Consider the following 27,201-nt stretch of genomic DNA (forward strand, 5'->3'; position numbering starts at 1 on the left):
TTCCCCCCCCCCAAACATAAATAACCAACAGCATTACGGCTTCCAACAATGCAACATTTAGGGCTCAGGTACACCCTACCCTCCCTTGTTGCGGGCGAGACAACTTTGGCGATTTCCACAAATCACGCCGCTGCGTATGCCATCCCGCAGGCAATTTGCCGGTGGGATGTCATATCAGGGAGATTAGTCACCCACAACAAGGGAGATTTGTCACAGTCATCTCCCCATGTACCAAAGCCCTTTCTCATGCTGCATTCTTAACAGATACTGCCTTGTCTTTATGCAGATAAGGAATGGCAAGTCTTATCATAATGAAATAGAAGTTATGAAATAGATCAAACATACCCCTTTCCTGGACCCCCGACAGAGACAACTTGCATGCCAAAGGCTCCTCTCCCACGTGAAGGTTTGCTGCCAGCCCACTGGCCCACAACCATGCCCGCAATTTCTAGCTTACCCCCTTGTGGGGGGATAGTATGCAACGCTGCTAAAAGTAGAAAAGGTCATGTGAATACAAAACAGGAGCAGCTACAGTTTTCTCATTTCTTCTATATAGAGTAGCTGTTTTTTTTGTATCTTCCCGTGCCCCCCTCCCCCAAAGGTCAGAAAGCCAGGCACATACCTGAAAAACCTCTATTTCTTCCTGGTGGAGGAGGCGGCATTGAACCCATGGCTCGTGGATATAGTGGTACAGGGTAAAATGGTGGCATCATAGGGGGCATGAAAGGTGGGGGAGGCAAAAGAGGAGGAGGGGGCTGCCGGTTTAAGTTGATCCCCTCCAGGATACTCTGTCTCATCTTCTCCACCTTGGCTGCCTGCTCTGCCTGGATATGACACAAAATCAGATTGTCAACACAACAATAATCAATGGTTCTATCCTGGTGGCCAATGCAGGGAATGTGGTATATAACTTATATAACTAAGAACAAGCACCAGTAACGACTGCAGCAGTCACATTCCTCAGTGTGCAGTGCCAAGATTATTGACATTTGCCTGTGATGCATCAATTCTACAAACACGGAGCAGTCAGGCTTTATTTTTCTATTCTCATTGTTTAGATAGAGATATGCATGTATATAAGCACACGTATAATTGGCATAGAGCAAGATTTTCCATCATCATATAAATTAAGGCATTTTACCTAGGAAATCTCTGCCATACCTGGCCATCACATAATTCAATCAGAGGAACTTTCTCCCGGCCCCCTCGTATTAGCTTGCTTTGGAAAAGCTTCCCGTCAAAGTAAATCCAAGGGCAGCAATGCTCCCATGGCACGGGCTGCCCGCAGGCATCATTGGCAAACAGTGCAGTGTCCACTCCACTCATGAAAAGAGCTGCCAGCTGCACTCCGCGTGCATCCAATTTCTCGATCTGTAAAGCAAGCAAAAGCACCTCAATAGGACTCATTTTATTCTAAATGTTGCCAAAGCTTTAGCTGAGCCACCCTTGTAAATGGGGTTTCCTACATTCCTGGTATTCCTACAGGTGGGCGAGTCCTATGCAAAGGTAGTTGGGACATAGCAACACCTGGACTTTTTGAACTATTGCTTAGTTCTATTGCACAGAAACACATTCTGCTGTTTGCAGTAAGGATAGTGTTTGTCATTGGTCATAACGTAGTGTTCAACGTAGCAATGCTAAACTCCCATTGCCCCCACCAACCCCAAATTGTAGTAGATTTAGTCCCAAATGTAAACTAGTTCAATTAGGTAGTGGAGGTAAGACCAGAGTCTCAGTGGGTATAGACATGCTCTGTCAGTTGTAGCTGGTGATCCAGCCTCGGTACCCTTACAGGATATTGGGGTATGCATCATAAAGTGTTCCACCAGCTGCGCTTTAGTTAAAGCTGTCTAAGGCACTTCTTGATATCTGTAAATTTCATTCACTGTTTGCAGACTTCGACTGAAGTCTGGATAGATGGACACCCTGTAGTTTTCCCCTTTGGCACAGAGGCTTCACGCAGGATCATGTCCCTGTCTCTGAAATTAAGGCGGCATGCTATCAGGGAATGTGGTGGGGGGTGGGTTTTCCTGGTACCCTGTGGGCTCTTTCATATGCAAGAAAGATATATATATAGATATATATATATAGATATATATATATATATATATTATATATATATATATATATATATATATATAAAAAGCTGCCAGGCTGTCACATAACCATTGTTCCAGGAAGATTTCTAGACGCCTTCCTTCTGCTCTTCCTGGTGGCCCTACTAGTCTGATGTTGCTGTGCTGGAGCCTGTTTGCCAGGTCGTCTGCCTTGGCTTCCAGGTGACATAGATTGGACTTTCCTGGGTATGGGGTTTACAGTATCCTCAATGTCGCTGAATCTCCTTTCAACTTCTTGTGTGCATCAGTTTTGCGGATTGTAGTGGCGTGGTTGGTATTGGGCAAGGAGATTATCTCTGCCAGCATGAATTGGTCCAGCAGTGATGGCTGTGCAGAAGGTATGTGGGCTAGTGTGTAGCCAGGGGATCCCTGTGGGGCCTGTTTGCAGGCTGTGGGACTGGCCACGTGCTGGCTGCTGTCTGTATACCCCCCCCCCCCCCCCAAGTAGACATGCTTCTACTTGGGTAGGAGTCCCTGGCAAAGAGGTTATTTCCAAGGAGCTAGTTTCTCCTACGCGTGCGTAGCTTGCATGCTTGTGTGGAATGGATGCGGGCATCTTGGATTTCTCCCTTGTGCTTTTTACTAGGTATTAGTGCTCTGTTTCTTCCAATTTTTAGTGTGGTTCGTTAGGGTGCTGGTCGGGGATGCTAAAAGGAATCTTCCTGAGGTTCAGTGCCACCTTAGGATGCTAGCTCCTGGGTTGGGTTGGGCTGGTCTGGAGCTCGAGTTAGTGCGTCCTGCCTGCTCTACCTGTGGCCACGCCCCCCCCCCCCCCCCGCCTTCCTTTTTCTCAAGGATCCTGCCTAAGGTGGGGCACCCCATCTAAGAATGCACTGTAGATGAAATTCTAGGAAGTCTCACTGGCTTAAAATCACAGAAATCATAACACCATTATGTTTGCAATTCTGCTGCAATCTTGTCTGTCCTTACCTTCAGCTCCTGCAGCTGGTCTGGTTCATACAACTGTGCAGATACAGCCTGCGCCAAAAAAGCATCCAGCTCATGCCTGAGCAATATCCTTCCTCCGGGCCACTGCATCATATACCTGCAAACAGGAAATATGGCCATTACACTCCATACAGAGTAAAACCTGCAATTCACTAACCAGATCCATATTCTCCCCTCACCGTAACACGCAGCACATAAGCAACAGGTGTGTCGGCACGTTGGCTGGGTTAAGCATGCTGGGTGTATCGGACTTCATGCAGGCCAGAAATGCTCTCATCCTGCGGTTCTTATCCTCTACAGCTTTGCCCAGCCACAGCTTCTTCAGATTGGGGCAAGTCCACTCTCTAAAGGTCATGGCAGATACCAGCTCTGGAGTCTGGGGAGACTTTCCCTTGTAGGCTGACCACTCCTTGATAATCACTGGGGGGACTGAAGGTAAGAGAGCAGAAACGACAAATTAGAAGATTTATAAGTTATTCTGACCTGTGTGAGAGAGAAAAATACTTCCCTTTTATGGAATTGAGAAGCTTTCTCTCATTCACAAGACGTTATTATTCTTGTAACTGAATATTAACCAATACTGTATTATTACTGTGGTTTCTACACGAATGTGTAAAGGAAGTTCTAGCTCTAGTTGTCAGTACTTATTTCAGATGAAAATTACAGAAGATCAGTTTGGTGTCCCAGTCACTGTGCAATCAAAACGCTTGCATGAGAAAGAAAATAAGTACGTAGGTTTAGCTGGGTAGAGAGTGCGCCATGGAGAAGACTAAAATATCCTTAGGAAGATTAGGCTATGTAAGGCAGCTTAGCAAAACAAAGGATTTATTTGGTGTGGGGAAACTAAAAAGAACAGAGGATAACACTGAAGTCCATAAGTCTAAAAATGCTAGAGTGTTTGTATTTGTGTTAAAGGTGCAATCTCTTCACCATGTTTCATGTATTTGTATCCAGCCCTGTGTTTATCCTGAGTTAATACTTTTAACCTCTGGGACACCCTATAGTGCATTTCATAGAGGATGAAATGAGTCTGCAATTTTCATATTCTAACTAATACTTTAGGGTGCAGTGAAACTTGTCCCAAGCATCACCCCCAGGTGTCATTGCTTGTCTATTTAAATGACAGATCGGTTCCTTTTGTTGGGTCTCCCTGGAGACCTGTGGATCCATCCTCCTGTAGACACTTGAAAAACTGAAGTCATACATGAAGTCGTATGAAAGAGCACTGATTTCGGAGACTCGCCCCAACAAAGATATGGCCACGAGGAATACGGTTTTCCACGTGAGTGGAACCGAGGCCAAGGGTTCGAACAGGGGGTTGTGTAGTGCTCGGAGCACCAGATTCAGGTCCCAAGGAGGGCAAGGTCTCCTTAAGGGGGGAACGAGGCCATAAGGTCAACCTCGGGAAGACCCCGCACCTTGACCAGTAGGGAGAATATCTGGTTGGTGAGGGACCATTTTCCTGGATCCAGTTATTGCCGGCTGAAATAGTTGGCCTTGCCAGTTGTTGACTCCCGGAATGTACACTGCCAAGATTAGTGGTATGTGGGTTTACTCAACCCACTGGAAAATTAGGTTGCTCTCCTGAAGTGCCTGGCAGCTCTTGGTTCCGCCCTGGTGGTTTATATATGCCACTGTCAAACTGGATACGAACAGGGTGTCCCTTGAGGTAATGTTGCCAGTGTAGGAGGGCGAGTCGGATGTTTTGCATGTCCAAAATGTTTATTGGGAGGGCCGCCTCCCTGGGTTGTCCTTCCCTCCAGAACTAGCCCACAACCTGTCAGACTGGCATCTGTTGTCTGAACCCTCCATTTCAGGTCTGACAATGGTTTGCCCTACAACACCATTGTTTTGGGGGGTAAGGGACATGGTCTGGGCAAGGCCATCAGGAAAGGATAGAACATTGCAGTTCCCAGAGGTGAAACTGGGCGAAGGGAATAGGCTCCATTGCCACCACCATGGAGCCCAAGACCTGTATGCAAAAGTGTACAGATGGACGAGGTGATGCTAGAAGTTGGTGGACTAGCAGTTGGAGTTGTTGGACCTTGTCCTGAGGAAGGAATACCCTTTACATTCCTAGGAATGTCCTTCAACACCCAGTTGCAATGGATTGGTTCGGTATGAGGGAAGACTTTTGTAGGTTCAGCTTCCAGCCGAAGCTCTTTAGGATTGACATTGTAAGATTAGATTTTTCTTGTTGATAAGAAAAAACCTTGATCAGAAGATCGTCTAGGTAGGGTGTGATGGAGACTCCCTGAAGCCTGACTACTGCTGCGGTGATCGCCATCACCTTGGTGAAGACTCATGGGGCAGAGGTCAGCCCTTGATGTCTAGAGTCACCAGGAATTTGTTTGCCGAGATGGCTACGATGATGGAGGGAAGAGACTCCATCTTGAACTTTGCTGGTCGAATAACGTTATTTAGACGTTGAGATCGAGAATGAGCCAAAGGGATCCGTCCTTTTTGGAAACCACAAACAGGTTGAAATAAAATCCTGGGAATGTTCGTGCTGTGGTACGGGAGTGTTCACTGCTTCTTCCAGTAGGCCTTGGATGACTGCTATGCTTTTGCCTGGGCTATGTCTTTGGGAATACGGGACAAAGAAATGCAGGGAGGGGGGACGGAGAATTCGAGTTGGTATCCTAGGGATGCCACTTTGCACACCCTGGAGTCCTGGGTGTGAGATAGGCAGTGTTTCCAAAAAAGTTGTAGCCTGCCCCCTACTGGCTCGAACTGTAAGGGAACAGCTTCCCCATTATGCTGTGGTAGATTTTCCGGATTGTTTGTAGGAAGGTTTGTGTGATTGCCAGTTTGTTCGTGACTTGGTGGAGAACCAGCAGACTGTTGAGGCTTTCCCCGAGTAACTGCAGACTGTGCGCCCCCCCCCCCCCTGTGAGTTAATCACCGCCAACCAAGAGCGCATGCTGGCGCTGCACAGAGAACTTACCAGGCAGGTGGCCCCTGATGGGGAACCTGTATGCCTCACTCTCAGCTAGACATGCGCCCCTATGAGGAAGGAAGGCAGTTAGTGCTAGGTGGTCAGTGCTCCAGGAGCCCTGTGAGTGGAATCATCCCATGTGACTGCACTGTGTAGGCAGTCTAGGAACATCCCCAGGAATCCAGGAGAACCTGGAACTCTTGTGTTGACTCTGAGGGGAAGATAGCCCTAACCTCCAGAGGACCCTAGGAAAAATGGCTCAAGTGCAGCTGAGCTAGGGGGTAGCCGAGTGGGAGGAGTTTTTGTTCTAGTGTCCTGCCTCCTAATTGTGCAAGCTATACCCATTGTTCCTGTATCCCCCAAGGTGACATGAGAGAAAACACCATTTAGTTTTAGTTGCAATTCTTCATATTCTAACTCTAATCTAATTAGCCAACCCCACATTTTGCTAAATTGGAAATCGACAACTGCCCCCTCGCTTACCCTTTGGAAAAAACTAGTCAATGATGTGCTACCTAAACAAAAATTGGTCAATATTTCCAGAGGCTGCCCAGCCAAGTTTAATGCAGTGTGGGACACCTGGTTAAATGCACAACCTGAATAAATCTTCCAGGCTCACCAAAGCTCTATATACTTTTTACCTCTTCTAAACTTTTTTTTTTTGTTAAAATGTTAAAACATTAAATAACTTATTAAAAAAAAAAAAAAAAATGAGCCACCCCCCCCCCATCTAAAAAAGAAAGAGCTGGGATGCTCACCATCTACAGGCAGGCGCCTGCGTATAGCCATCCTTTCCAGCCTCCGCTGAGTCTCTGCCAAGCTAAAAAGGACCCCATAGACATACTGGCGAGCGGTACGAAACAGGATGGTAGCTGGTGGGAGGTCAGTATTGCATTCATCTTCTATGCAGACTGGCAGTTTGATCTCACCCTGGGAAGTAAGTGAAAATTCAGAGGTATGATCAGCTTTGTGTGAGGGCAGAGTCCATTTTGCTTATTATTGGTGCCACAAACCTTGGTGAGGACATGATATATGTATGGGTACATTAGCCCACGACGGTGTCTGTGCTCTGCCACTCTCAGGACCTCAGGAGCTACAAGTGGCAAGGGTGGTGTAGTGATATCCATATGGTTCCGAGTTGCCATGGAAAGCAGGGAAGGTATCTGATGTTCATTGTGCCCAAGGTTAGCATTAGAATCCCCAGACCCTGACTGTTGACCCCAGGACTGAGAATTCTTCTCCCCAGTAGGTTCTTCCCAGTTAGTCTTATGCTGACGGGCCTCTGTAACATGACTGGAGAGATAAAGGGCTTTCACTGATAAAATTATGGAATATAAAATCCAATGTATCACAAAGAAAACACTATATTTCTTAAGCACATGATGATTTGCATATGAAGGTGTGTCGGGCATTCCAAAGCTGGTAATGCGTTTCCTATTCAGTTGAACTGAACTGGCCTGGACTGGGATTCAAAATAGGCCTTGGAAAGTACCAAGAGGCCCAAACAGCCATCACCAGCCCAATAGTGACTGTCTATGGCATCTTACAGCAGCCCCTCTGGCATTTGCCAGAATCCACAGTCCAGGCCTGGTTGAACTTTTGCTGTTGCTCAGTTACCTATACTTCACAGAACATGCCATTTAGCAACAGGTTCTATTTTGGTTTTCATGTAAAACTGATCTCTATAAAAACCACTGGGAACAAAGAAATCACCAATTGGGTGGTATATTAGTGACTATCACTGAAGCTAAGCAATGCCCTGTGCAGCTATATAGCAGAGCCTGCAAATGGTATTCATCCAAACGAGACTGTCCCATTGTCTCATATGCACAAATGTCTGCATCATCATACTGCCATTACAGGTACTAATATAGAACAGCAATGATTTTTTTCACACAAGCCTGACATTTCTTGCAACTGTATCCGATTCAAAGAGGATGCTAATAGGCAAGTCAATTCATTTACTAGGCCTTAAAAAAAATAATATATATATATATATATATATATATATATATATATATATATTTTTTTTTTTTTTTACAACAAATTATACACAGATAAACATTTTAATAGGAACTTTGTAACTCTAGCAATATATTCTAGTTTACGGATATTGTACCCACAGTTCTACAGCATAATGAGACAGAGCAAAAGCCTTACTTGGACGTAGCACCGTTCTGATCTTCATCTGATGAAGAGGATGGAGACGACTCATGACCAGAAGAAGGAGAAGGCTTCAGAGCTAGGTGATTAGGAAACTTAGAGGACGATGAATCGTATGGCAGAGACCACCCAGAGAAAGGCCCCGTCTTCAGCAAGGTCTCATCATGAAAGTGCTGCAGGTCACCAAATTGATGGGGGGGAAACATGAACCCTGAGTTGGGGCCTGGATTAAAGTGGTGTGGGTACTGCATCTTGGGTGGCATCTGGTGTCCAAACTAATGGAGGAAGTATTTTATTAGGGCTTGCTGTAGATTCACGCAACATTGAGCATATACAAAATGTGCTGTCCACACAGGGCAATGTTTTCATACCTCACTATAAACAGAAAACCTGCCCTCTACCAATTAAAATGTCTTTACTTTAATTTAGCTCAAAGTGAATAACCATCAGCCAATCTCTGGAAGCCCATAGTTTCCCTCAAGACATGTGACAAAACCACTGGTTTTGTTCCTACATTCCTATTCTCAAAACATCTCCAATGTTAGTAAACATTACCCTATGTCTTTTTGATTGTAATGCGTTGATTAGTTGAATAATGCTATGTAACTGGATGGAATTGAAAATCAGTTAAAAGAACAAGACTTTATCTTGATTCCTGCATCACCTTCTAACTACTGATATCCAGTGACACTCACCACTGGTTTTCCAACTGGCATGCCTCCCATTTGGTTATGAGGATGTGGAGGTACTCCAAATTGGTTAGGTCCATAACCTGAAACTATAGAGGCAATAGTCAGTATATTAACAGGCATTAAAAAAATTATAAATATAACAGGGACATGGCCTGAGCCTGCAAAGTCATTTAACTGCACATGCCATGCTGCAAAGACAAGTGTTTATGTACGTTTCACCCCTATATATAAAGCGGGATGTCATTACATTTCCATTCCCACCACAACCATCTGAAACAGTAGCATGTGATTTATCTTGGTTCTAATAAAACATTTAAACCCATAAATCAGATAGTTCTCTTTGAATAAGGATTTACAGAGCAGCTCTTGGCTCATATTCCTTGTGTATCTACGGATATACATATCCATCACTAAGAGCTCAGAGCAAGTACAATTCACTTCCCATTACCTATGGGACTCTCAAACCCTGGGCACTCACCAACATATGGAGATGGATTGAGTGGTTGCGGCCGCTGCTTCGTCGCTACAGAATAATAGTCCACAGCTTTCTTGAAGCGTTCTATTTTGTCTTCTGTCCTGGACTGCAGATCAAAAAGAAAGGAGGATCAAACATAACAGATATACACAAGTTCTATATGTTAATGTTAAGCTTCACCAATGGATTCCAAATCAATACACAATACCCACATACATTCTCACTATTCACAAACTATTCACATCTTAATGACTTTGCTCACCTGCGAGTGCCTGAAGATTTCCTTTCCTACTACATCCAAGTTAGAGACATCTTTAATAGATCCCACATATTCAGAGACAGCTTTAATTACAACGTCGCAGGGTGGCAGGACAAGCTGGTGAGCACGGACCTGGAAAAAGATGGCAACTTGGGATTGACTAAACATTATTTATTAACACAGGGCATTTGCTACAAGAAACTTCAACAAAGTACACCAAAATGTTAAGCCACATCAGGATAATACATATGCTTTATATGCAGCAGGCTATGGCTGAATTCAGTTTTATCTGGGATCTACAACTGTACCACGTCTGCTTCTGTGGTGGCAAAGAGAACACCTCAGGAGATAATAAGTGTATCTTGGACTTGGGGGTGAATCAAAATGATAATAACCCTTACCTATAATTCTACAATACTTGGTTCCTGACTTTTAAACCAACACTTGTACTCATCTATACAGACTTGAATTGGCTACCAGCAGAGACTGGTATGAAACCATAATGTGGCTCTCTTTACATCCATATGCTGACTTATCATACGGGCAGCTGTCTGGACTGTATAACCAGAATTTACCCATTCAGAGCCTTGTATATCCTTTAGGAGCCTTTTAAAAACAAGTAAAGTAGATCTACCAAACTGCTTTAAAAAGGTCTAAAGCAATGGATAAAGCTCAAACTGAAGCCAAGATTTAGCATCAATGGAGATTCGATGTTCTAGATCAGTGCTGTCTAACTTCTGTGGTACCAAGGGCTGGAATATTTCTGGCCCATGTGGTGGATGGCCGATAATGGAAGCCTGTTTTGGCCACTTTTTTTTTTTTTTATTCAGGTAGATTTTTATTGAGTCAAAGCATTAACATTGGTACATACATAACATTGTTATCATTCAGTAGTACAATTATACAGGCATTTTATTTACATTTTTTGGTGTAATGTGGGGGTGCTAATCATATCAGTCAATGCACAGCATATATACATAGTATCTTAGAGGTCAGTCTGTCCCCTCTGATAGGTGGGGTGCCCTTAAGGTGAACATAGGGGCATGATTCTGGGGACCCAGGAGGGTACCGGTGGCCCTTGGTATGCACATAGAATTAGCGAGAGTTACTAGTTTGCGTGGGCGATCCATCTCCCCCAAATACCGACAAAGCTACCAACCTTGCCTTTTTGGCATAGTGAGTACCTTTCTTGCATGCATGTCTCGTTTACTGCTTTCAGCCACGAGTTGTAGGTTGGGTATGATTGTGATTTCCAGTTAAGGGTGATTTGTCTACGGGCTTGGAATAGCGCCTTAGCCAGGAGGCCACTCTTTTTTAAACCATGTCCACTTTAAACCACACCCGTATTAAAGCAAATGTTTTTAAGACCATACCCACATTAATGGTGGTAGCACACCAAAAAGAGGCAGGACACAACAATAAAACTAGAACTAGCTCTTCCTCCACCGGTTAAACCCCCTGGCAGGCAGACAGATATATAATACCATCACAAATTACCAGAACCATGTTGGATGGATACTGAGGGCATTGATAATGGAAGGAAAAGTCCTGTGTGCTCCAAGTGGCTGAAGAGGAAGAGTACAAAAATTCTACTTTTCGCCACTGTCAGCTTGGGGGTGTACTAAAGCTGTCCCCATGAGAGTAGGGTGGGAAAGGTTAGGCCTGTATGAAAACAGCCACTGCGGCTTCAAGGACCTTCCTGCCAGAGTGTTTTGATAAAGGAGTCCATGTGCCTGCCTTGCCAAGCTGCTCCACAGATATCTGGTTACAGAAGGCCCAGGACATGCTCATCCCCCTGGTAGAGTGGGCCCTAATTCCAATGGGAGGCATCCGACCCTGGGCATGGTAGGCTCACTGAATGGCTTGCTTGATCCAATCAGAAATACAGGAGCCAAGAACATAATAAACAGGGAGTCCAATTTACGATTTCCTGAGTTCAGTGTAGGTTAAACTTGAGGGCCCATCTGGCCTGCAATTGGCTAGATATCGATCGACCAGGTTAAAAGCTTCAGTCGGATCGGGGACCGCATCGGCTTGTTGATGCGGTCCCCGAACCGACTGCCCCATTGCCGCCAATATAATTTGATCGTTTGGCCCCAGGGCCAAAAGATCGAATTAGCCTACACGCTCCCTGATATCGGGTGAAGATCCCCAAGAATCTTAACGTGTATGGGGGTGAACAGGGGTGAACAATGCAAGGGGACAGTTAATCTTAGCACTAATACCATATAAAGCCCACTACATGGGGATCTTCAGCAGCTGCTCTGGCATTTGCCAAAATCCATAGATTGCCAGTGCGGGCCTAATCTGTCCTTGTTATAAGCTTCAGGAGGATGCTGCTGACCAAATGCTGTGCTTCAAGTGGGGTTGAAGTCAAATAGTTTGAGGTAAATGCTTCCACTACAAACATTTGTTAATTCTTGGAATGATTCTGCCCTCTCTAGTCCTGTACTATTTAGAAAAACATGGAGTTAACACGAAAGACACTTCCAAATCACCTTCAAAGATGCAAGCGGGTGGTCTGGTCCAAGCAGGCTCCAGTGAAATGCTGCAAGATCCTCATCAGGAAGGATATGATTACCTGGGGAAACAGCAGGCTTCTCTCAGTCATAATCAGAAAGCATTTGGGTGCATTGGGAAGGGCAGTGGAAATACCTAGATATGGTTCAAGTGTGCTGTGCCATTGTTCTCGCACAATTGCACTGCCACAAGCGTGGAAAAGACAATACTGACGTGGCCATGATAATATCAGATGCACTAACCACGAACAGTTTTACTTTCCTGCTGTGAAGTGAATGTGCAACTTAATGGAGGATAATGTAATAGACAGCTTGGGAATGATACATTATATGACAGTTGTTGCCTTCTTGTTTCATGAGCGGATAGAATGTGTGAGCACACAGTCAAGCCAAAATACATGAGAGAAGTCTATTTGTACCCGTTTGTAAGTAGATGATCACTGTTCCCAAATAAGTTCTGTCCATTCATTTTTTAGTAGAGCAAACAGAATTTTTTATATTTAATTTAAAAATTTGACATGGGACTACACATGTTCTTAGTTTCCCCGGTGCCCACGGCAATGTGACCTTCCTCCCCCCCCCACCAGCAACCAATCAGCAGAACAATGGGAAAATAGCAAGAAAGCAGCTCCCTGACACCTGTATTGCTAGAAGTGGTAAATATCAGAATATCACTCAATAAGGGGATTTTGGACTCAGCGAAAAATCCTTTTCGCCTGTGCCTGAACTGTCAGTGCAGACGTTAGGTTTTGTCTTCATTCCCCTCTGGAGGCAGGACCAGGAATTGAACTTGGTGGCTCCTGGTCCCTCCCACTGTACATATAGCGTCTCCACCCTCTCTCCTCATTTCTGTTGGCAAGCTTAGTCAGTGGAAACAGTACAGATAGAAGGAACGCCAAGAGACAAAAGACAGAGAGGTAGCAAGAACGAGGTCCCGGTGCCCACACAAAAATCAACCTGGGTGGGACTTACCGCACTGACAGTTCAGGCCTACCAGAAAAGGATTTTTGGGGGTAGTCCAAAATCCCCTTTTCTCTAATGGCCCTCCTGTCAGTGCAGATGTTAGGGGACGTCCAAAAGCTGTCCCTCTTGCTGTGTGGGTAAAAATTCAGTATGCCAGGCATAGTGTACTAGATAACTATGCCACCGCAGCCTGCAAAAAAACTTTCCGACCAAACGAGGCTGGTTGAGATGCAAAAACGTTTACTTTGTAAAACAAAAGTATTTGGAGAGACCAACGTGGCTGCCTGGCATATTTGTTCTGCAGTTGCCATGTTTTATAGCGCCCATGATGTGCTTTGTGTGTAGAATGGGCCTTGACCTTAAATGGCCTGGGAATGTTTTTACGGTCATACACTTTATTAATGGTGTCAACTAGCAAACGTGCTATAGTCCTTTTGGACACTGCTTTACCCTTGTAAGCCATCGTATACGAAACCAGGAGACTGTCTGAACATCTATAGTCGGCTGATCACTTCAAATAAATGCGAATAGCGCAGACCATATCCAAGGCGTCTCTCTTTTTCATTTGCTGGTTTGGCCAGAAAGAAGGTAATATGTCCTGGTTCATGTGGTGTTGTGTCACCACCTTTGGTAGGAAACCTGGTGTAGTTCTAAGGACCACTTTGCCCTGGTGGAGAATTAGCCATAGTTCCCTGCAGGAAAGTGCTGCTATTTCAGATACCCACTTTGCAGATGTAATTGCAATCAAGAAGATAAAATAAAGTGTCAGCCACTTGAGCTTGCATGTTGACAGCTGTTCAAAAGGTGTTGAACCATGGGGTCGTCAGCCCATTTAGTATGCGTTAGTGCTGTTGTGGAAACCTGCTTCTTTAGGGTGCGCTGCACCAGTCCCTTTTGGAACCCCTCTGTAAGAAACTCCACCACTGGGACTGTGGAGCTCTCCCAACGGATGTGCCTTTGCCTGCACCAGGTTAAAAATGTTCTCCAAATCCTATGGTACACCTTCATTGTGGACTGCTTGCGGGCCTGTAATGAATGTCCATCGGCATTCTGTGAGAACTTGTGCTGAATCCACCACTATTGGTCCCTAAATAAATAGATCGGGTATGAGAGGTAATCGCCAGGGTCTGGCTATTGACACTTTTACTAGGTCCGTGTACCATAACCTATTTGGCCAGTCCGGGGCTATCAGAATTGTAGTTGTGCTGGACTGCTTCAATTTCCTTATTATTCAGGGCAGAATGGCAAGGTGGAAAGGCATAAACCATCCTGAAGTTCCATGGTATGACCAGAGCATCCACTAATGCTGCTCCTGGGCCTCTTGTTCTGGCACAGTAAAGAGGGAGGTTTGGGTTGTGTTTGAAGGCTAGCATGTCTATCTCTGGGTCCCCCATTTGCGAGTTAGTTGAAGGAAGATATCGTTGTTGAGCGACCATTCCCCTTGATCTAAAGTTATTCTGCACCCCCGAATGAATACCGCTGAGATGCTAGGAACTGTCTTTTATGCCCAGGTAAGTATGTGTGTCACCTCTTGCATGGCCAGTTTGCTGTGGGTGCCTCCCTCTTTGTTGACATACATGACCGCTGTCACATTGTCGGCCTGTACTGGGACTGCTTGGTTTGTAGGATCGTTGACCAGTTCTCCAAAGCTTATACAATTGCCCACAGTTTTAACATTAATGGGTAGACGGCTCTCCTTTCTGAACCTGGAATGTGATGTTTTGATACACCTCCCCCACCCTTATAGGCTGGCGTCCGTGGTCACAACTCTTCCCCTGCTGAAGGTTGTACTCCCTCATCCACCAGTGAAGACTGTCATCTGTGATATGGGAATTATCTGTCGCAGGTCCTGATGGTTCCTGTTCCAGTATTGTAGAAAGTTGAGTTGTAGAGGTCTGAGATGAAATCTGGCAAAGGGTATGGCTTCTAGTGTTGATACTATGAGACCTTAAAGGCACAAGCAGTCCTTTGCCGAGATTCTCTCCTTGGTACAGAATAATCAGGTTGTTGATATTAATATGCTGACCTTGTCCTGGGGTAAGTATACTCTTTGCATCTTGAAATTGAAAAGAAGGCCTAGGAGCAGAATTGTCTAGCTTGGTGTAAGTGAACTTTTGCGATGGTTGACAACCATCCGTGTTGTGTCAGTACTCGGAGGCACAAGTCTGTGTGTCTGTGCTGCTGTGGGGGCCTTGATCAGGAGGTCGTCCAAGTACAGTATGACATGTACCCCCAGGGAACTTTGGTAAGTCACTATAGGAGTAAGAACTTTGGTGAAGAAGCGTGGCACAGTACACAGTCCAAAGGGTAGCACTGTAAATTGATAGTAAGAATCCTTGATGGCAAATCTGAGGAATTTTCTTGAGTTTGGACAAATGGGTATATGTAGATAAGCCTCCTAAAGATCTATTGAGGTAATGAAAATTCCTGGTTCCATGGCCGCAGTCACTGATCGGACGGATTCCATCCTGAATTTCTGGTTTGAATCCATTGGGTTTAGAGGCTTTAAGTTGAGGACCAGTCTGAAGGTACCCCTCTTTCTTCTGTACTAGGAACAGGTTGGAGTAAAAGCCCTTGTATTTGTCTGGAACTTCTACTACCCCTGTTAGTAGTGTGGCTACTGCTTGTTGTAGTAACTGCTCTCTGTGAGGTGCCGTAAATGATGATGGGAGAAACCTCCCCACTGGGAGGTGTGGGGAGAAGGGTATCCTGTACCCTTGTCAAATAATGTTCAATACCCAAGTGTCTGTTACATGCATCTCACATGTCCCGATATATTGTTGAAGTCTGGTTGAAGTGGGCTTGCTGATGATAGGATTCTTGTTACCACATGCTTGTTGTTGCCGCCAGGTAGGTCTACCTTGTCTGGCACCCTGGTCAGTCGGGGAGTTTCTGAAATTTGTACGAAAGAAGCAAAAGGGCCCATCCTCTTCTCCCAGAGTATCTGTTTATGGAGTCAAACTTGGGTGAGTAGGAATATACTTTTACCTCCCGTAACCTCTGATATGATCTGTTTTAAGTCTGGTCCAAACAAGGACTCTCCAATGAACTTTAGAGATAATAGTTTCAGCTTGGATGCAGTATCACCTGTGCAATGTCTTAACCACAAGGCTCAGCGTGCCCACCACGTGCTACCTTGGTGATCTCCATCGCTGCCCCTGCCAGGAAGGACAAGGTGGTAGATAGCCTTTCGACCTCTGTCTGTAGTTGTTGCCTGGATGATGGTAGGTGTGGTGCCAATTTTTGTGCCCATTAATTGGCTGCGCAGGCTAAACCTGCAGAAGCAGCCGCAGGTCTGAGTATTCCTGCGGCTTGAGTGTAAGACCGCTCGAGTACAGATTCCATCCCGCGATCTAATGGATCCTTAAAGGCAGCCTCTTCGGCTGGTAAGGCTGTCTTGTCTTGATAGCCAGGCAACCGCTGAATCTACCTTTGAAGCTTTGTACTACTTTTGGTGTTCTTTGGGTACAGGATAACTCTTGAAGAATGGAAATGCTAATATAGATTTCTTTTGCACTCCCAATAATTTATCTGCCTTGGTGCGGCCACTGTCTAATCTTTAAATTTCTAATGTCTGAATCATCTCTCTCAGTAATCTTTTAGATACTTCTGGAGTAGCAAAAGCCGGTCCCTTCTTCCTCAGAGTCTGACTCAGATTGAGGATAAGAATGAATTAAAAAGTCTGAATTGTGACTAGAGGTCTCGTCTACCTCAGTATCTGAAGCTAAGCCCTCTTCTGATTTGGTGGAAGATGTTAAAGAGGGTCTGTCGCGTCCCCCCTAGTTGGCTTTTGGTTGAACTGTGTTCATAATCCATTGCAAAAATTCTCCAAACTGGGTTGGCACCTGGGTGGATGGAGTCCCACGGCATAGGTACAGGTGCAACTGCTGAAGGTGGCTGTATAATCGTAGTAGTTGGTGGTAGTGGTATTTACATTGGTTCCTGAGTTTGTGGTATTTATGGAGAGATAATTGGTGGCTCTGGCATGGCTGTGAGGTAGGTTTACAGTCACAGCAGTAATTCCTCTCAGATTTCCTTAGGGAATGCTTACATAGCTTGCACTTAGGTAATTTTTCTGGTTTCTTTTGTTTTTTTTCAGATTGCACTACCTCTCTGAAATCTTTAAGTGAATCAGGTCATTCCATTTTAATGTGTGTTATTTGTGCAGACGAACTGTGTACTCATATGTTAGCAGGTAATGCGCAGTCTTTGTTGCTGCAATCGCTCTGCAATTACAGGGGAGATTTGCTGGATTTATACTGCGTAAGTATACTCGAATAGTAGAATTCTCCTGAACCAGTTACCGCTCTGTTCAGTGTAAGCACGTTGATCCCTTGCTGCAGAGCAGCTACAGTTCATGTTTCACTAACTTAAAGGGGACCTGTCACCTTAAAAAAATAATTCCAGATTGTTTTCTATTGTGTTTGTCAAGCAAAATAAACTTCATTTACACTATATAAATTATTTTAATCTTATTTTCTTCGGTCTTAAAATTCATAATTGTAACAAGCAGGCAGGTGCCATTGGTGGACAATGTTAATAAGGAAAACTTTGCATTCTGCTAAAATCTTGTTTCTGTGCCAGTATGGAGGGACCTGATACCCATGCCCATGCACTGGTTACAAAATTAGATGGTGAGGAGAGAGAGGGAATGTGAGGAGAGCAGCAACATCTAAGTAGAGAAAATTCAATTCAGAAAATTGAAAGTAACTCTCGGCCCCACCTCTAAGGCATAGAGGCGGGGCAGGCACTATATGACTGACATCTGGGATTTTTAAATGCTTTTATAATGAGTTTGGATGTGTTAACAAAAAAATTAGTTTGGGTTTCCTTTTTAATTTAAAATGGGCTTTTATTATACAGTTTCTTATGCCTGGGTGACAGGTCCGCTTTAAAGGCCAGGTCTGCGGGTTTGCACAGTGCCCCTTTCTTACTGGGTTTCCATCTGTAAGCCAGCTCTGCGTGCCCTGCAGAATAATGTGTGCCCGGTCAATAATGGGGCAGCTCTGTGTGCCCTGTGAATGATGAATGCCAGGCCAACAATGGGGCAGCTCGGTGTGCCCTGTGCCTATATTACCATGTATGTATCCAATAGGACAGCTCTGCGTGTCCTGTCCTGTACATCGCCCAGTGTCCATGTATATGTACAGTGGGAGGGACCAGGAGCAACCAAGTTCAATTTTCTGTCCGGCCTCCAGAAGTGGATGAAGACAAAACCCTTAAGTCTGCACTGACAGAAGGGCCGCTAGAGAAGTTAAAAAATTCAAATGCTTGTGACTTGGGACTCCTCCAGTTACATTAAGCTGGAGAAACAATAGGTTATCGGAAAGCAGTTCTAATCTGTAGCACTGGCTTCTTCTAAGAGCTCAGACAATGCACTGAGATGGCAGCCTACACCCCAATATTACAACTAAACACTTTTTGTGGTTCAAAATACAACTTTAAATGGTAGAATAATTTGCAATGTGAACAGTGTAATATAAATAAAAACTATATCAGAAAAAAAACAATCCCTTTAATGGAACATTCTATGGGCAGAAGGAATAAAACAAATAAAAAGCTGGAGCAGTTTCCCCACTGACTGCTACTGAAAGCTTGGCCTGTAGCCGCAGGCACCCATCTCACTATTGCCACTACTTACCTAGGAGGGCTGCAAAAATCGGGAAGTGGCTCATCTTGAGGCCAAGCTGCTTGGCAACTTCCTGCATTAAGAACTGGTTGGTGGTCAGGTTCTTCCCATTCCAACTGAGTTTGAGGGCATGGGAGCTGTAGTAAGATGGGATGTTACAAAGGGCATACTCAGAGTCGTGAGCGATCAGCCCATGAAAGCCATTCTCACGGAAAAAGGATACCACCTCCAGGTGATGATCTTCTAAGCTCTGAAATACCTAAAAGGCAGGAAGACAGTGTTTCAGTAAAAATATTAAACATTTTGGGACTACAAAGCCCTATTGGCTAAAGCCTCAGAAAACCACATTATTAACAAGGTAAGAAAATGTGAAATACCCTATTAAATGAATGCACTATTTCAGAGCCATGTTTTTTAAGCAACTTTGCAAATGGTCTTTTCTTGACCGCCATTACTCTCTTACTCTTTCTCTCTTTCCCTGACATTCAAAATACTAATCCAGCTTCTACCTAGAAAAGCAGCAAGTTCTGTACTCTCTGCAAATGCCCATTCGTGCACCCACATATCAACTTTTCAGTCGGATAATTTGCCATCCAATAGCTTACATACAAGTCTGCCAGTATTATATTGAAATCAGCTACAGGGCCAGTCCAATTCTCAATATGCATGGCTGCCCTTTATTTGAATATTACTAGTAAATACCTGGTCTTGCGGATGCAGATAGCTATTTGCCATGGTCCAAAAAAAGCTAGTTGTCTGATTGTGGGTCAAAGAGGAACCTCAAGGCTGTGAATAGAGCAGGCGCTTTACATGACCAAAAAAGAATGCAGTCCATGCGGGTATAACCCATGCAACTAACTCCCATTATGCATGTGGTATGAACCTTATTGTACATAAAGCTCTGATCTCCTTGCCTCAAATTTGTCTCACCAAGCTTCATATCCCACTGCAGTCTCTGACCCAATCACCACTGAAGACAGAGCCTTTCATACAGAGGATCTGCACATGCCCAGTAAGCCCCACCAGACCAATGCAAGATAAACATGATGCTTAGCTAGCACCAAGGAATGGGCTAATCACCACAGACATATGAAGGAGCTAGAGGAGCCAATTTTGTAAGGATGGACCTTTACTGGGCAGGGCTGCTGTACATCTAAACTGGTAACATCACCACTAGCACACAAACACTATGGCAATCCTTTAAATCCATAAACTTCCCTTTAAAATCTAGAATGTTTTAATTTTGAGTCTTAACACAAGAACACGTTCGTTTTCTACATTAGACAACCACCAAGGCGGGGTTCCACAGCTCAGACCAAATGATGGAAAAAAAAACAAAACAGTTGCCGAAGCAAGATTGACTTCAAAAACTATAAAACAATGACATAGAAAGGGGTCTATGGAGATCTTGGGCATGCTGGGGGCCATAATTCTTTTGTATGGCTACATCTGGAGCTGCCAGTTGGATGCCCCATAACAATAAAATACAAAACCTGTTAATATGATCCACCTTCAAGGTATGGAAGCTACTATAACTACAAATAGCCCCATATCCAATGAATTTCCAAGCCCTTTAATGTTTAGGATTTATAAACCCCTCTTCTTAAAGACCTACACAATACAGCATCAGGCTGCTCTACTTGTTTATTCCCACCATGCTTGTTCCACTGTCCCCTGTACTTATAGACCAGCACCGCCCCACAATGATGTCACAAAAGGGTTGTGGCAGGCAACTATGAATTCAGAAGCAGGAAAAGAGGCATTTGCCAGTATTAGGGCGTAGGCAGGGAGAGTGAACACAAGAGCTCAACCCAAACCTGCCCGCGACCCGCAAGTGACGTGCTGAGGTCGGTCCGAACCTAGCCTGACCTGTGGGTATCAGGTCGGCCGCAGAGCACTAGTAGGGGGCCAGTTAATCTCAGTTCTGATATTTAAAGTTAAGCAGTCACAGCAGCCAGGCAGGTGGGGGGCTCGCCAGTTGGACAGCGCTGCTCTAGACCCCAGGAGTGAAACCAGTCAGACTAGCTAGAGTACAACTTTGCAAAGCACTCACATCCAGTTCACATCTACTGAAGACTGATAAAGACTACCACAGGCCAATGAAGGATTAAAATTTTCCACAGCTGCAGTCAGGAGCAGACAAGGAATAGGACACACATCACATCATACAAGTACCTCTGTAGTCACTGCTACAAATCATGTGATATTAAATATATATACACATTCTAAGAACTCTCATTCTAAGAAAATGACCCGAGGACTTGGCAACAATTACTTCTTGAGTAAAGAAAATAAAGCTGTATCTGTGAGAGAGATCTTTGATGGAATACATTTAGATATATATTTTTATAAAATGTCTTCTTAGCGCTATTTGCATGAGGGTAATAGCACATGGCACTGTTAGGGGAACGTAATCACATTTTTATTCACTTCGGACACAATCACCAGACAGATAAGGGCACCAGTAACTGCTGTAAATTGAAAGGACAGCAATTTGCTATTTGTAACATTGCATTATTCTAATAAATGTTATAATGCAAAAGGCAGCAATTCTGAGCATTGAAATACCAATTGAGCTATCACCTGGCAACAAAACACTAAGAATCTTTACATGTACAGATATGGCACCGGTTATCCAGAATGTTTGGGACCTGGGGGTTTTCTCAGATAAAAGGTATTTCAGTAATCTGGATGACCATGCTGTAAATCTACTAAAAAATCATTACAAGGCACTTATTATAGAGAAAAGTAAATTTTCAGAATGATTCAATTAAAAAGGGACTCTATGGGAGGTCTTTCCAAAATTCAGAGCTTTCTGGATATTGCATTTTAAGGGCTGTGACACGGGGGGGGGGGGGTTTCATTCGCACCTAGACAAATCTCCCTCGTCGTGGGTGACTCATCTCCCCAAAATGCCATCGCACCGGCGAGAATGTAAATTGCCGGGTGGGATGGCAAACGCAGCACCGCGATTTGCCGACGTTCCTCTCAAGGCAACTTCGGCAAATTGCACTACCGCGTATGCCATCCCACCGGCGATTTACATTCTCACTGGTGGGATGGCATTCTGTGTGTCACGGCCCTAAGGGAGGGGCGAGGCTTGGGCTATACTGATACTGATGGAAGGTTTCCCCACTGCACAGCTTTCTATAGGCCTGTAAAAGCACATTGCTGAAGTATGAGTTGCTATGGTTGATGACAGAGTCGAGACTTCATTTCCAAGGTACCATCTGCAAGGCGTATTTTTCTGTGTTTCTCCTCCCAGTACTCCAAAAATATACTGATACACTAACTGGACTGTGATGAAACAGACAGCCACGTGTGACTTCCCATAGCGAGGACCGTAAATTCTAATAAGGCACAAAAGAAGGGAATGATGACACTAGGCTACTCCACTGTCAACTCCAACCCTGGCCCCATGTCTGGAGATGTGAAACAGCAGCCCAAGTGGGCAAACAAGCAGATTTTATGGCTATGATTCATATTGGGCAAATTTGATCATTTGGCCCTAGTGAACTGTGATTATAGCAGTCGTCAGAGTGAGGACGGAATCTACAAGCTCATGCGGCCCCTGATCCAACAGAAAAATCATACATCCTGCCCAACCTTCGGATAAATAATGTCCATCGGGGTCCCCATACACAGGCAGATTAACTGCCGAATCAGTCTAAAGGACTCCAATCAGGAGCTTAATTCTACATGTATGGCTACCTTCAGAAGCACAAACACTTGAGGCTCTCTCTCTGAAAAATTTCTGCACATGAAATGCATGTTCAACGGACATTCTGCTCAAGAACATCTTGACCATGCCTTCTAACATGTGCAATGTTCAAATGGGTTTGATAAAGGCTCTGTATTTCTATAAAGTGTCTTGATATTTTTATTACCAATAGCTCTGCTCCAGTTGGTGAGGTATTGAAAGGGTGCTCAAATGTGATGTGACTAGATCAACTGACTACAGCTTACTGACTGCTTTGACAGCCAGACTGAGATCAAGCTCCTTAGCAAAAAAATGCATTATAGCTATGCATGAGAATACAAACAAATAATCATATGAGAACATTGCTTTAAACCCACTGTCATCAAGAGATAAGATGTACAAATTGATAAAGACATTCGCAAATGTGAAAAAAATCCCACAGATAAGGATGAGGTTGGATCATTAATACTGGTTCTACCAAAGTACAGTAGGGGGCAACTTAAACTGAGCAACTTGGATGTCCAAGTGGAAGGCCATTGGCACTTTATTTGCTTTAATAGCCACTGAGCAACACTGCCTATAGTTACACAGCTTGTTATCCACAAAAATCCCTGGATCCTTCTCAATTATGGATGCCCTCCGACACACGTATAAAATACACCTGCTCCTGTATAAAACTGGAAGAGAGTTAGCAGAAGCATGGAGTGCTCACAACCAAAAAATAGAAGAGCGAAAAAAATTTAAAAAGCAAAATTATGACCATTTTAAGTCAGAATGTGCCTTGCCTCTGTGTGCACAGAAGTCACTATGCCAACACAACAAACTGTGAAACATTATATTTTGTATGCAGGAGGAACCAACCCCTTGCTCTGTGGGCATCATTTTTAAAATGTTCATGGGAATACAGAGGTTTGGTATTGTGCACATGAAGCCATATTTGTGGTTGCAAGTGACAGCTGCTATCTGTGATCTGATGAGAGACTCATCAGAAGACTCAAATGAAACAGCATATTTAAGAAGGATTACCTTGAGTACAAAGCAGCACACAAGACGCTGGAATCCTGGTTGCCCCTCTCTCTATCTGAACTAAAAGGTTCATAAAAACATGTATTGTTCTCTAAATCTGTAATGGGTTGGAATAATGTGCTTTCATGGTTTTTTATATAACCCTAAATGTGTTGGATTTGGGGAGCTGCATGCTTCTGGCCTGCTTATTCTGCAATGATTATGAAACAAATGATGGGGATATATATATATATTTTTTCCACTTTTGAACTTTACCATAATTGGGGAATTTGTTAAAAAAGAACTAGATCCTCCAGGCAAGTGACTTTCAAAGGGCACAGATTGGTTGCTAAGAGTTTGGGGGGGGGGGGGGGTCAGATCCCTGCTCAATATATAAACACACACCCCTGTTGTTTATGAGCACGCAGATCTTAAACCTAATGTATATTCACTGGACTCATCACCCCACATTTAAAAGGCTTGTATGTATTTAGATTTTATTATTTGCTCATGTCCCACAAATGTGCTGCCATCCAACTTTTATTACAGCAGCCAGTAGCAAGGTACAGTAACCGGAATATTGGATTTTAAGGAGGAGAACATTGTACAATGAAGAACATAAATGAGAGCCATTAAGATGATACAGATTACGGATGCACCAAATCCATTTTTTTTTTTATTCGGCAGAACCCCAAATCCTTCTTGCATGTGCATTTGCAAATTAGGCTACAGAAGGGTTAAACACTGCTGTGTGCGGAAAAATCTTTAACTTCTGTGTTTACATGACAAAAAGTCATGTGATTTTAAGGATTCGGATTGGCCAGGAGCATGGATTTGGCCGAATCTTGTTGAAAAAAAAGGCAGAATTTTGGCCGAATCCCGGATTCTGTGCATCCCTAATACAAATACTTTAGACCTTGACGTGGCTAGCTTCTCTTTCGACTCTTTGTGGTGGTTGGGGGGCAGGGGGGGTTACATGCCAAAACCTTTATGGCTTGTTCAGTGTCTGGTTGTATGCCATGTTCTCAGCACCAACAGTGGTTAAGGCTACTGCCTAAATCTCCACGCTAAGCCCTGGGGCAACAGGTTGCACGTGTTACCCATTTCAAGGCTGAACATGCCCCCACCATTTAACCAATCACTTTTTATTAACCACCCAGCTTATACAGAACTACAACTCAACCCTGAAAAGGGGGTTGGAGCAAAGCTGAAAGGGCCTCGACTCTGTTCCCTAAATGTGCACCCACTATGCCCTATCACGGCTATAAAAAAAAGGTTCTCTGGCATTCTCGGGTTACTTGCCTTTTCCTTAGTGCATAGATCTAACTTATCAGCAGGTGCACTCTAAAGGCACCCAAGTTTTTATGGAACTAATCCGGCAACCCACACAAAGCAGCAGTTGCTGGTTCCTTGCAGATGCCCCAGTGCTACTCGCCCCAGTGCCACTCGCTCCAGTGCTACTCGCCAAAGTTCCAAACAGCCAGGACCTGCCTAATAGTTATATATTGTCAGCATTAGTCTCCTAACAGGAGGAAGATATAGGGATTCAGCCACCCATCCCCCTACAGCCCTATTCCTTAACCTTGGGCCCCTAGATTTCACCCCTATATATTAGAGGGCTAATGGGGTGGGCGATCCTATGGCTAGGCAGTGGGCGATCCTATGGCTAGGCAGTGGGCGATCCTATGGCTAGGCAGTGGGCGATCCTATGGCTAGGCAGTGGGCGATCCTATGGCTAGGCAGTGGGCGATCCTATGGCTAGGCAGTGGGCGATCCTATGGCTAGGCAGTGGGCGATCCTATGGCTAGCAGTGGGCGATCCTATGGCTAGCAGTGGAGGGCCCTACAGGAGCAAATGAAGGCCTTTGTGGGTGGGTGTGGGCCCACTGCACAGTCCTGGTTACCTTCACACGGAAGCGGATCATGGCCAGGCGGATGCAGTGAGCCAGACATGCGGGCGGCAGGAACCAGGCCCGGGGGGGCGGGGTGCCCTTGTTCCCGACGTGGCTGACTATAAGCTGAGCCGTCTGCCTCTCTCCTTGCGCTTTGCGTGCCCATTCTGGTAGCCTTTCTTTGGCCAGCGTGCCGTTGAACATGGCTACTAACTCCAAGCCACCCTGGTACAAGCAGGCCTGAGACAGCGCTGCCAAGTAGCCCAGCATGGCGTTCCACTGGCCGCCGCACACCCAGTCCGTCTGGTAGCCGCCATAGAGACGCTGCAGGGCAGAATCAGCGTCCACTAGGACTCGGCAGGGCGGGGGAGCAGCCGGAGAGGGGGGCTGCGGAGGAGGTGGGGGAGGCGGTGGAGGAGCCGGTGGGTAACCCCCGGGCGATAACCCGGCCCTGTGCTGCTGTCTGGCTACGGTCCGGGCCAACTTCAACAGGTCCACGGGTACCACGGCCCCCGGGCAGCGCTTCTCCAGGAACTCCTGGAAGCCTTGCACCCCCATGGTGCCGAGCGGGGCTGAGGCGAGAGAAGCACAGAGACAGCTGGGGAGGGCGATAGACAACCCCTCCTCAAAGTGTCCCGGCCTAGCAGATGCAGATAATTTACGGAAGAAAGGCTAGGTCCTGCTATGGACTCGGGGGGTCCTTCCTCACAAGGGTTTGCCAGTGGGTGAGGGTCCCTGCGCGGCATAGGCCGCCATCTTAATCGCCTTCTTCTTCAGCGGCTCTCAATGCTACGCCCCAGTCTCCCCCTCCTACTCACAGGCACTTACTAAAGCGCGACGCACACTGGGACGTGTAGTACCTAAAGCTGTATTAGGGATAAAAACCTAGGGCCGCTTGGACTTCATTTCCCAGGGTTCCCCCGCTTGCAAACTCCTCCCGCAAACTATGTGGAGTTTTTAGTAAAGCAGTTCTCCCAGTAGAACTGCTGACGGTTGTTCCTTGTGTTTCGTAATGACTTTCAGACCGTACTCCGCAGTACAGCCTAAATCTCTCCCATCTGTACGGCGCAAAAGAACGGTGTTCGGTATCAGTCCTACCTAAGACACCATGCGTGCCGCTGCATGATGGGAATTGTAGTTTTATCCCACGCCTGTGGCCGGTGCTAACAAGCTGCGGGAGGCATGGAATCTAACTACATTTCCCTGCAACCCCCGCTCATGGCATTAGCCATTCTAAACGCCTGGAACAGTTCCTAAAACAAAGACAAAGCAAAGCCGCAAAGTTTTTGTCCATGGAATCGTTTATTGATGTAAAGTTGCTTTCCATGCCGAAACCCCTAGGTACCTTCAGCCCGCGACATTTTATAATGTGCCCAGGCTGTCCTGTCAGGGAGCCGCTGAACAAAATGGAGGGGAAGAGGCAATTCATTCAAAGTTGGCATCCACTGCCGGGCACCACATCGCCCCTCTTTAGGCTGAAAAAACACTACAGCTCAAGGGCCAGCAGCATGTCTGCCTGTCATACACGATTACTTTGTTTTTATTAATAATCTATAAAAAAGAGAAAATTGGGAGTTTTATCACTTAACCCTAGTGTACAGTTCACAGTGCCCCCACCCAAACTATCACCTCCCTGATGTCTCAAAGTCAGGTGGTCTGATTCTGAACTGGTTAGGCCCACCCTGAGGCACATCCTTACCCAAAGGTTCTAAAGGTCCCCATACACTATAAGATGCGCTCGCGGATCTTCACCCGATATCCCCACCTACAGGCAGCTTCTATCGGCCCGTGTGTGGGGGCCTTAAGGGCATTGACATACGGTGAGATAAGTCGCAGCATGACAAATCTTTGTTGTCGTGGGCGACTAATCTCCCCGCAATGCCATCCCACCGGCTAGAATGT

General features: G+C 45.2%; 1 protein-coding gene across 3 annotated transcripts in view; it reads right to left on the minus strand.

Moving 5' to 3' along the window:
- Nucleotides 1-26,369, minus strand: part of fam120c (family with sequence similarity 120C) — a 34,598-nt gene extending 8,229 nt beyond the window's left edge. The window contains exons 1-14 of one of the 3 annotated variants that reach the window (XM_031890384.1): nt 25,312-26,369; nt 18,716-18,962; nt 12,091-12,173; nt 9,596-9,724; nt 9,337-9,439; nt 8,862-8,944; nt 8,164-8,441; nt 7,017-7,296; nt 6,762-6,933; nt 3,245-3,494; nt 3,048-3,162; nt 1,162-1,371; nt 623-824; nt 346-484 (exon numbers count right to left, since the gene is read on the minus strand). In XM_031890384.1, the coding sequence (XP_031746244.1) occupies nt 346-484; nt 623-824; nt 1,162-1,371; nt 3,048-3,162; nt 3,245-3,494; nt 6,762-6,933; nt 7,017-7,296; nt 8,164-8,441; nt 8,862-8,944; nt 9,337-9,439; nt 9,596-9,724; nt 12,091-12,173; nt 18,716-18,962; nt 25,312-25,857 (2,837 nt within the window). In that variant the 5' untranslated portion in view covers nt 25,858-26,369. Of the gene's footprint in view, nt 1-345; nt 488-622; nt 825-1,161; nt 1,372-3,047; nt 3,163-3,244; nt 3,495-6,761; nt 6,934-7,016; nt 7,297-8,163; nt 8,442-8,861; nt 8,945-9,336; nt 9,440-9,595; nt 9,725-12,090; nt 12,174-18,715; nt 18,963-25,311 lie in introns of all 3 variants that reach the window. The other 2 variants (XM_031890385.1, NM_001375263.1) reach the window with 2 other exon arrangements.
- Between the last annotated feature and the right edge of the window lie 832 nt (nt 26,370-27,201).

Source organism: Xenopus tropicalis, chromosome 8, assembly GCF_000004195.4.
Source record: "Xenopus tropicalis strain Nigerian chromosome 8, UCB_Xtro_10.0, whole genome shotgun sequence".
Classification (NCBI taxonomy): Eukaryota; Metazoa; Chordata; class Amphibia; order Anura; family Pipidae; genus Xenopus; species Xenopus tropicalis.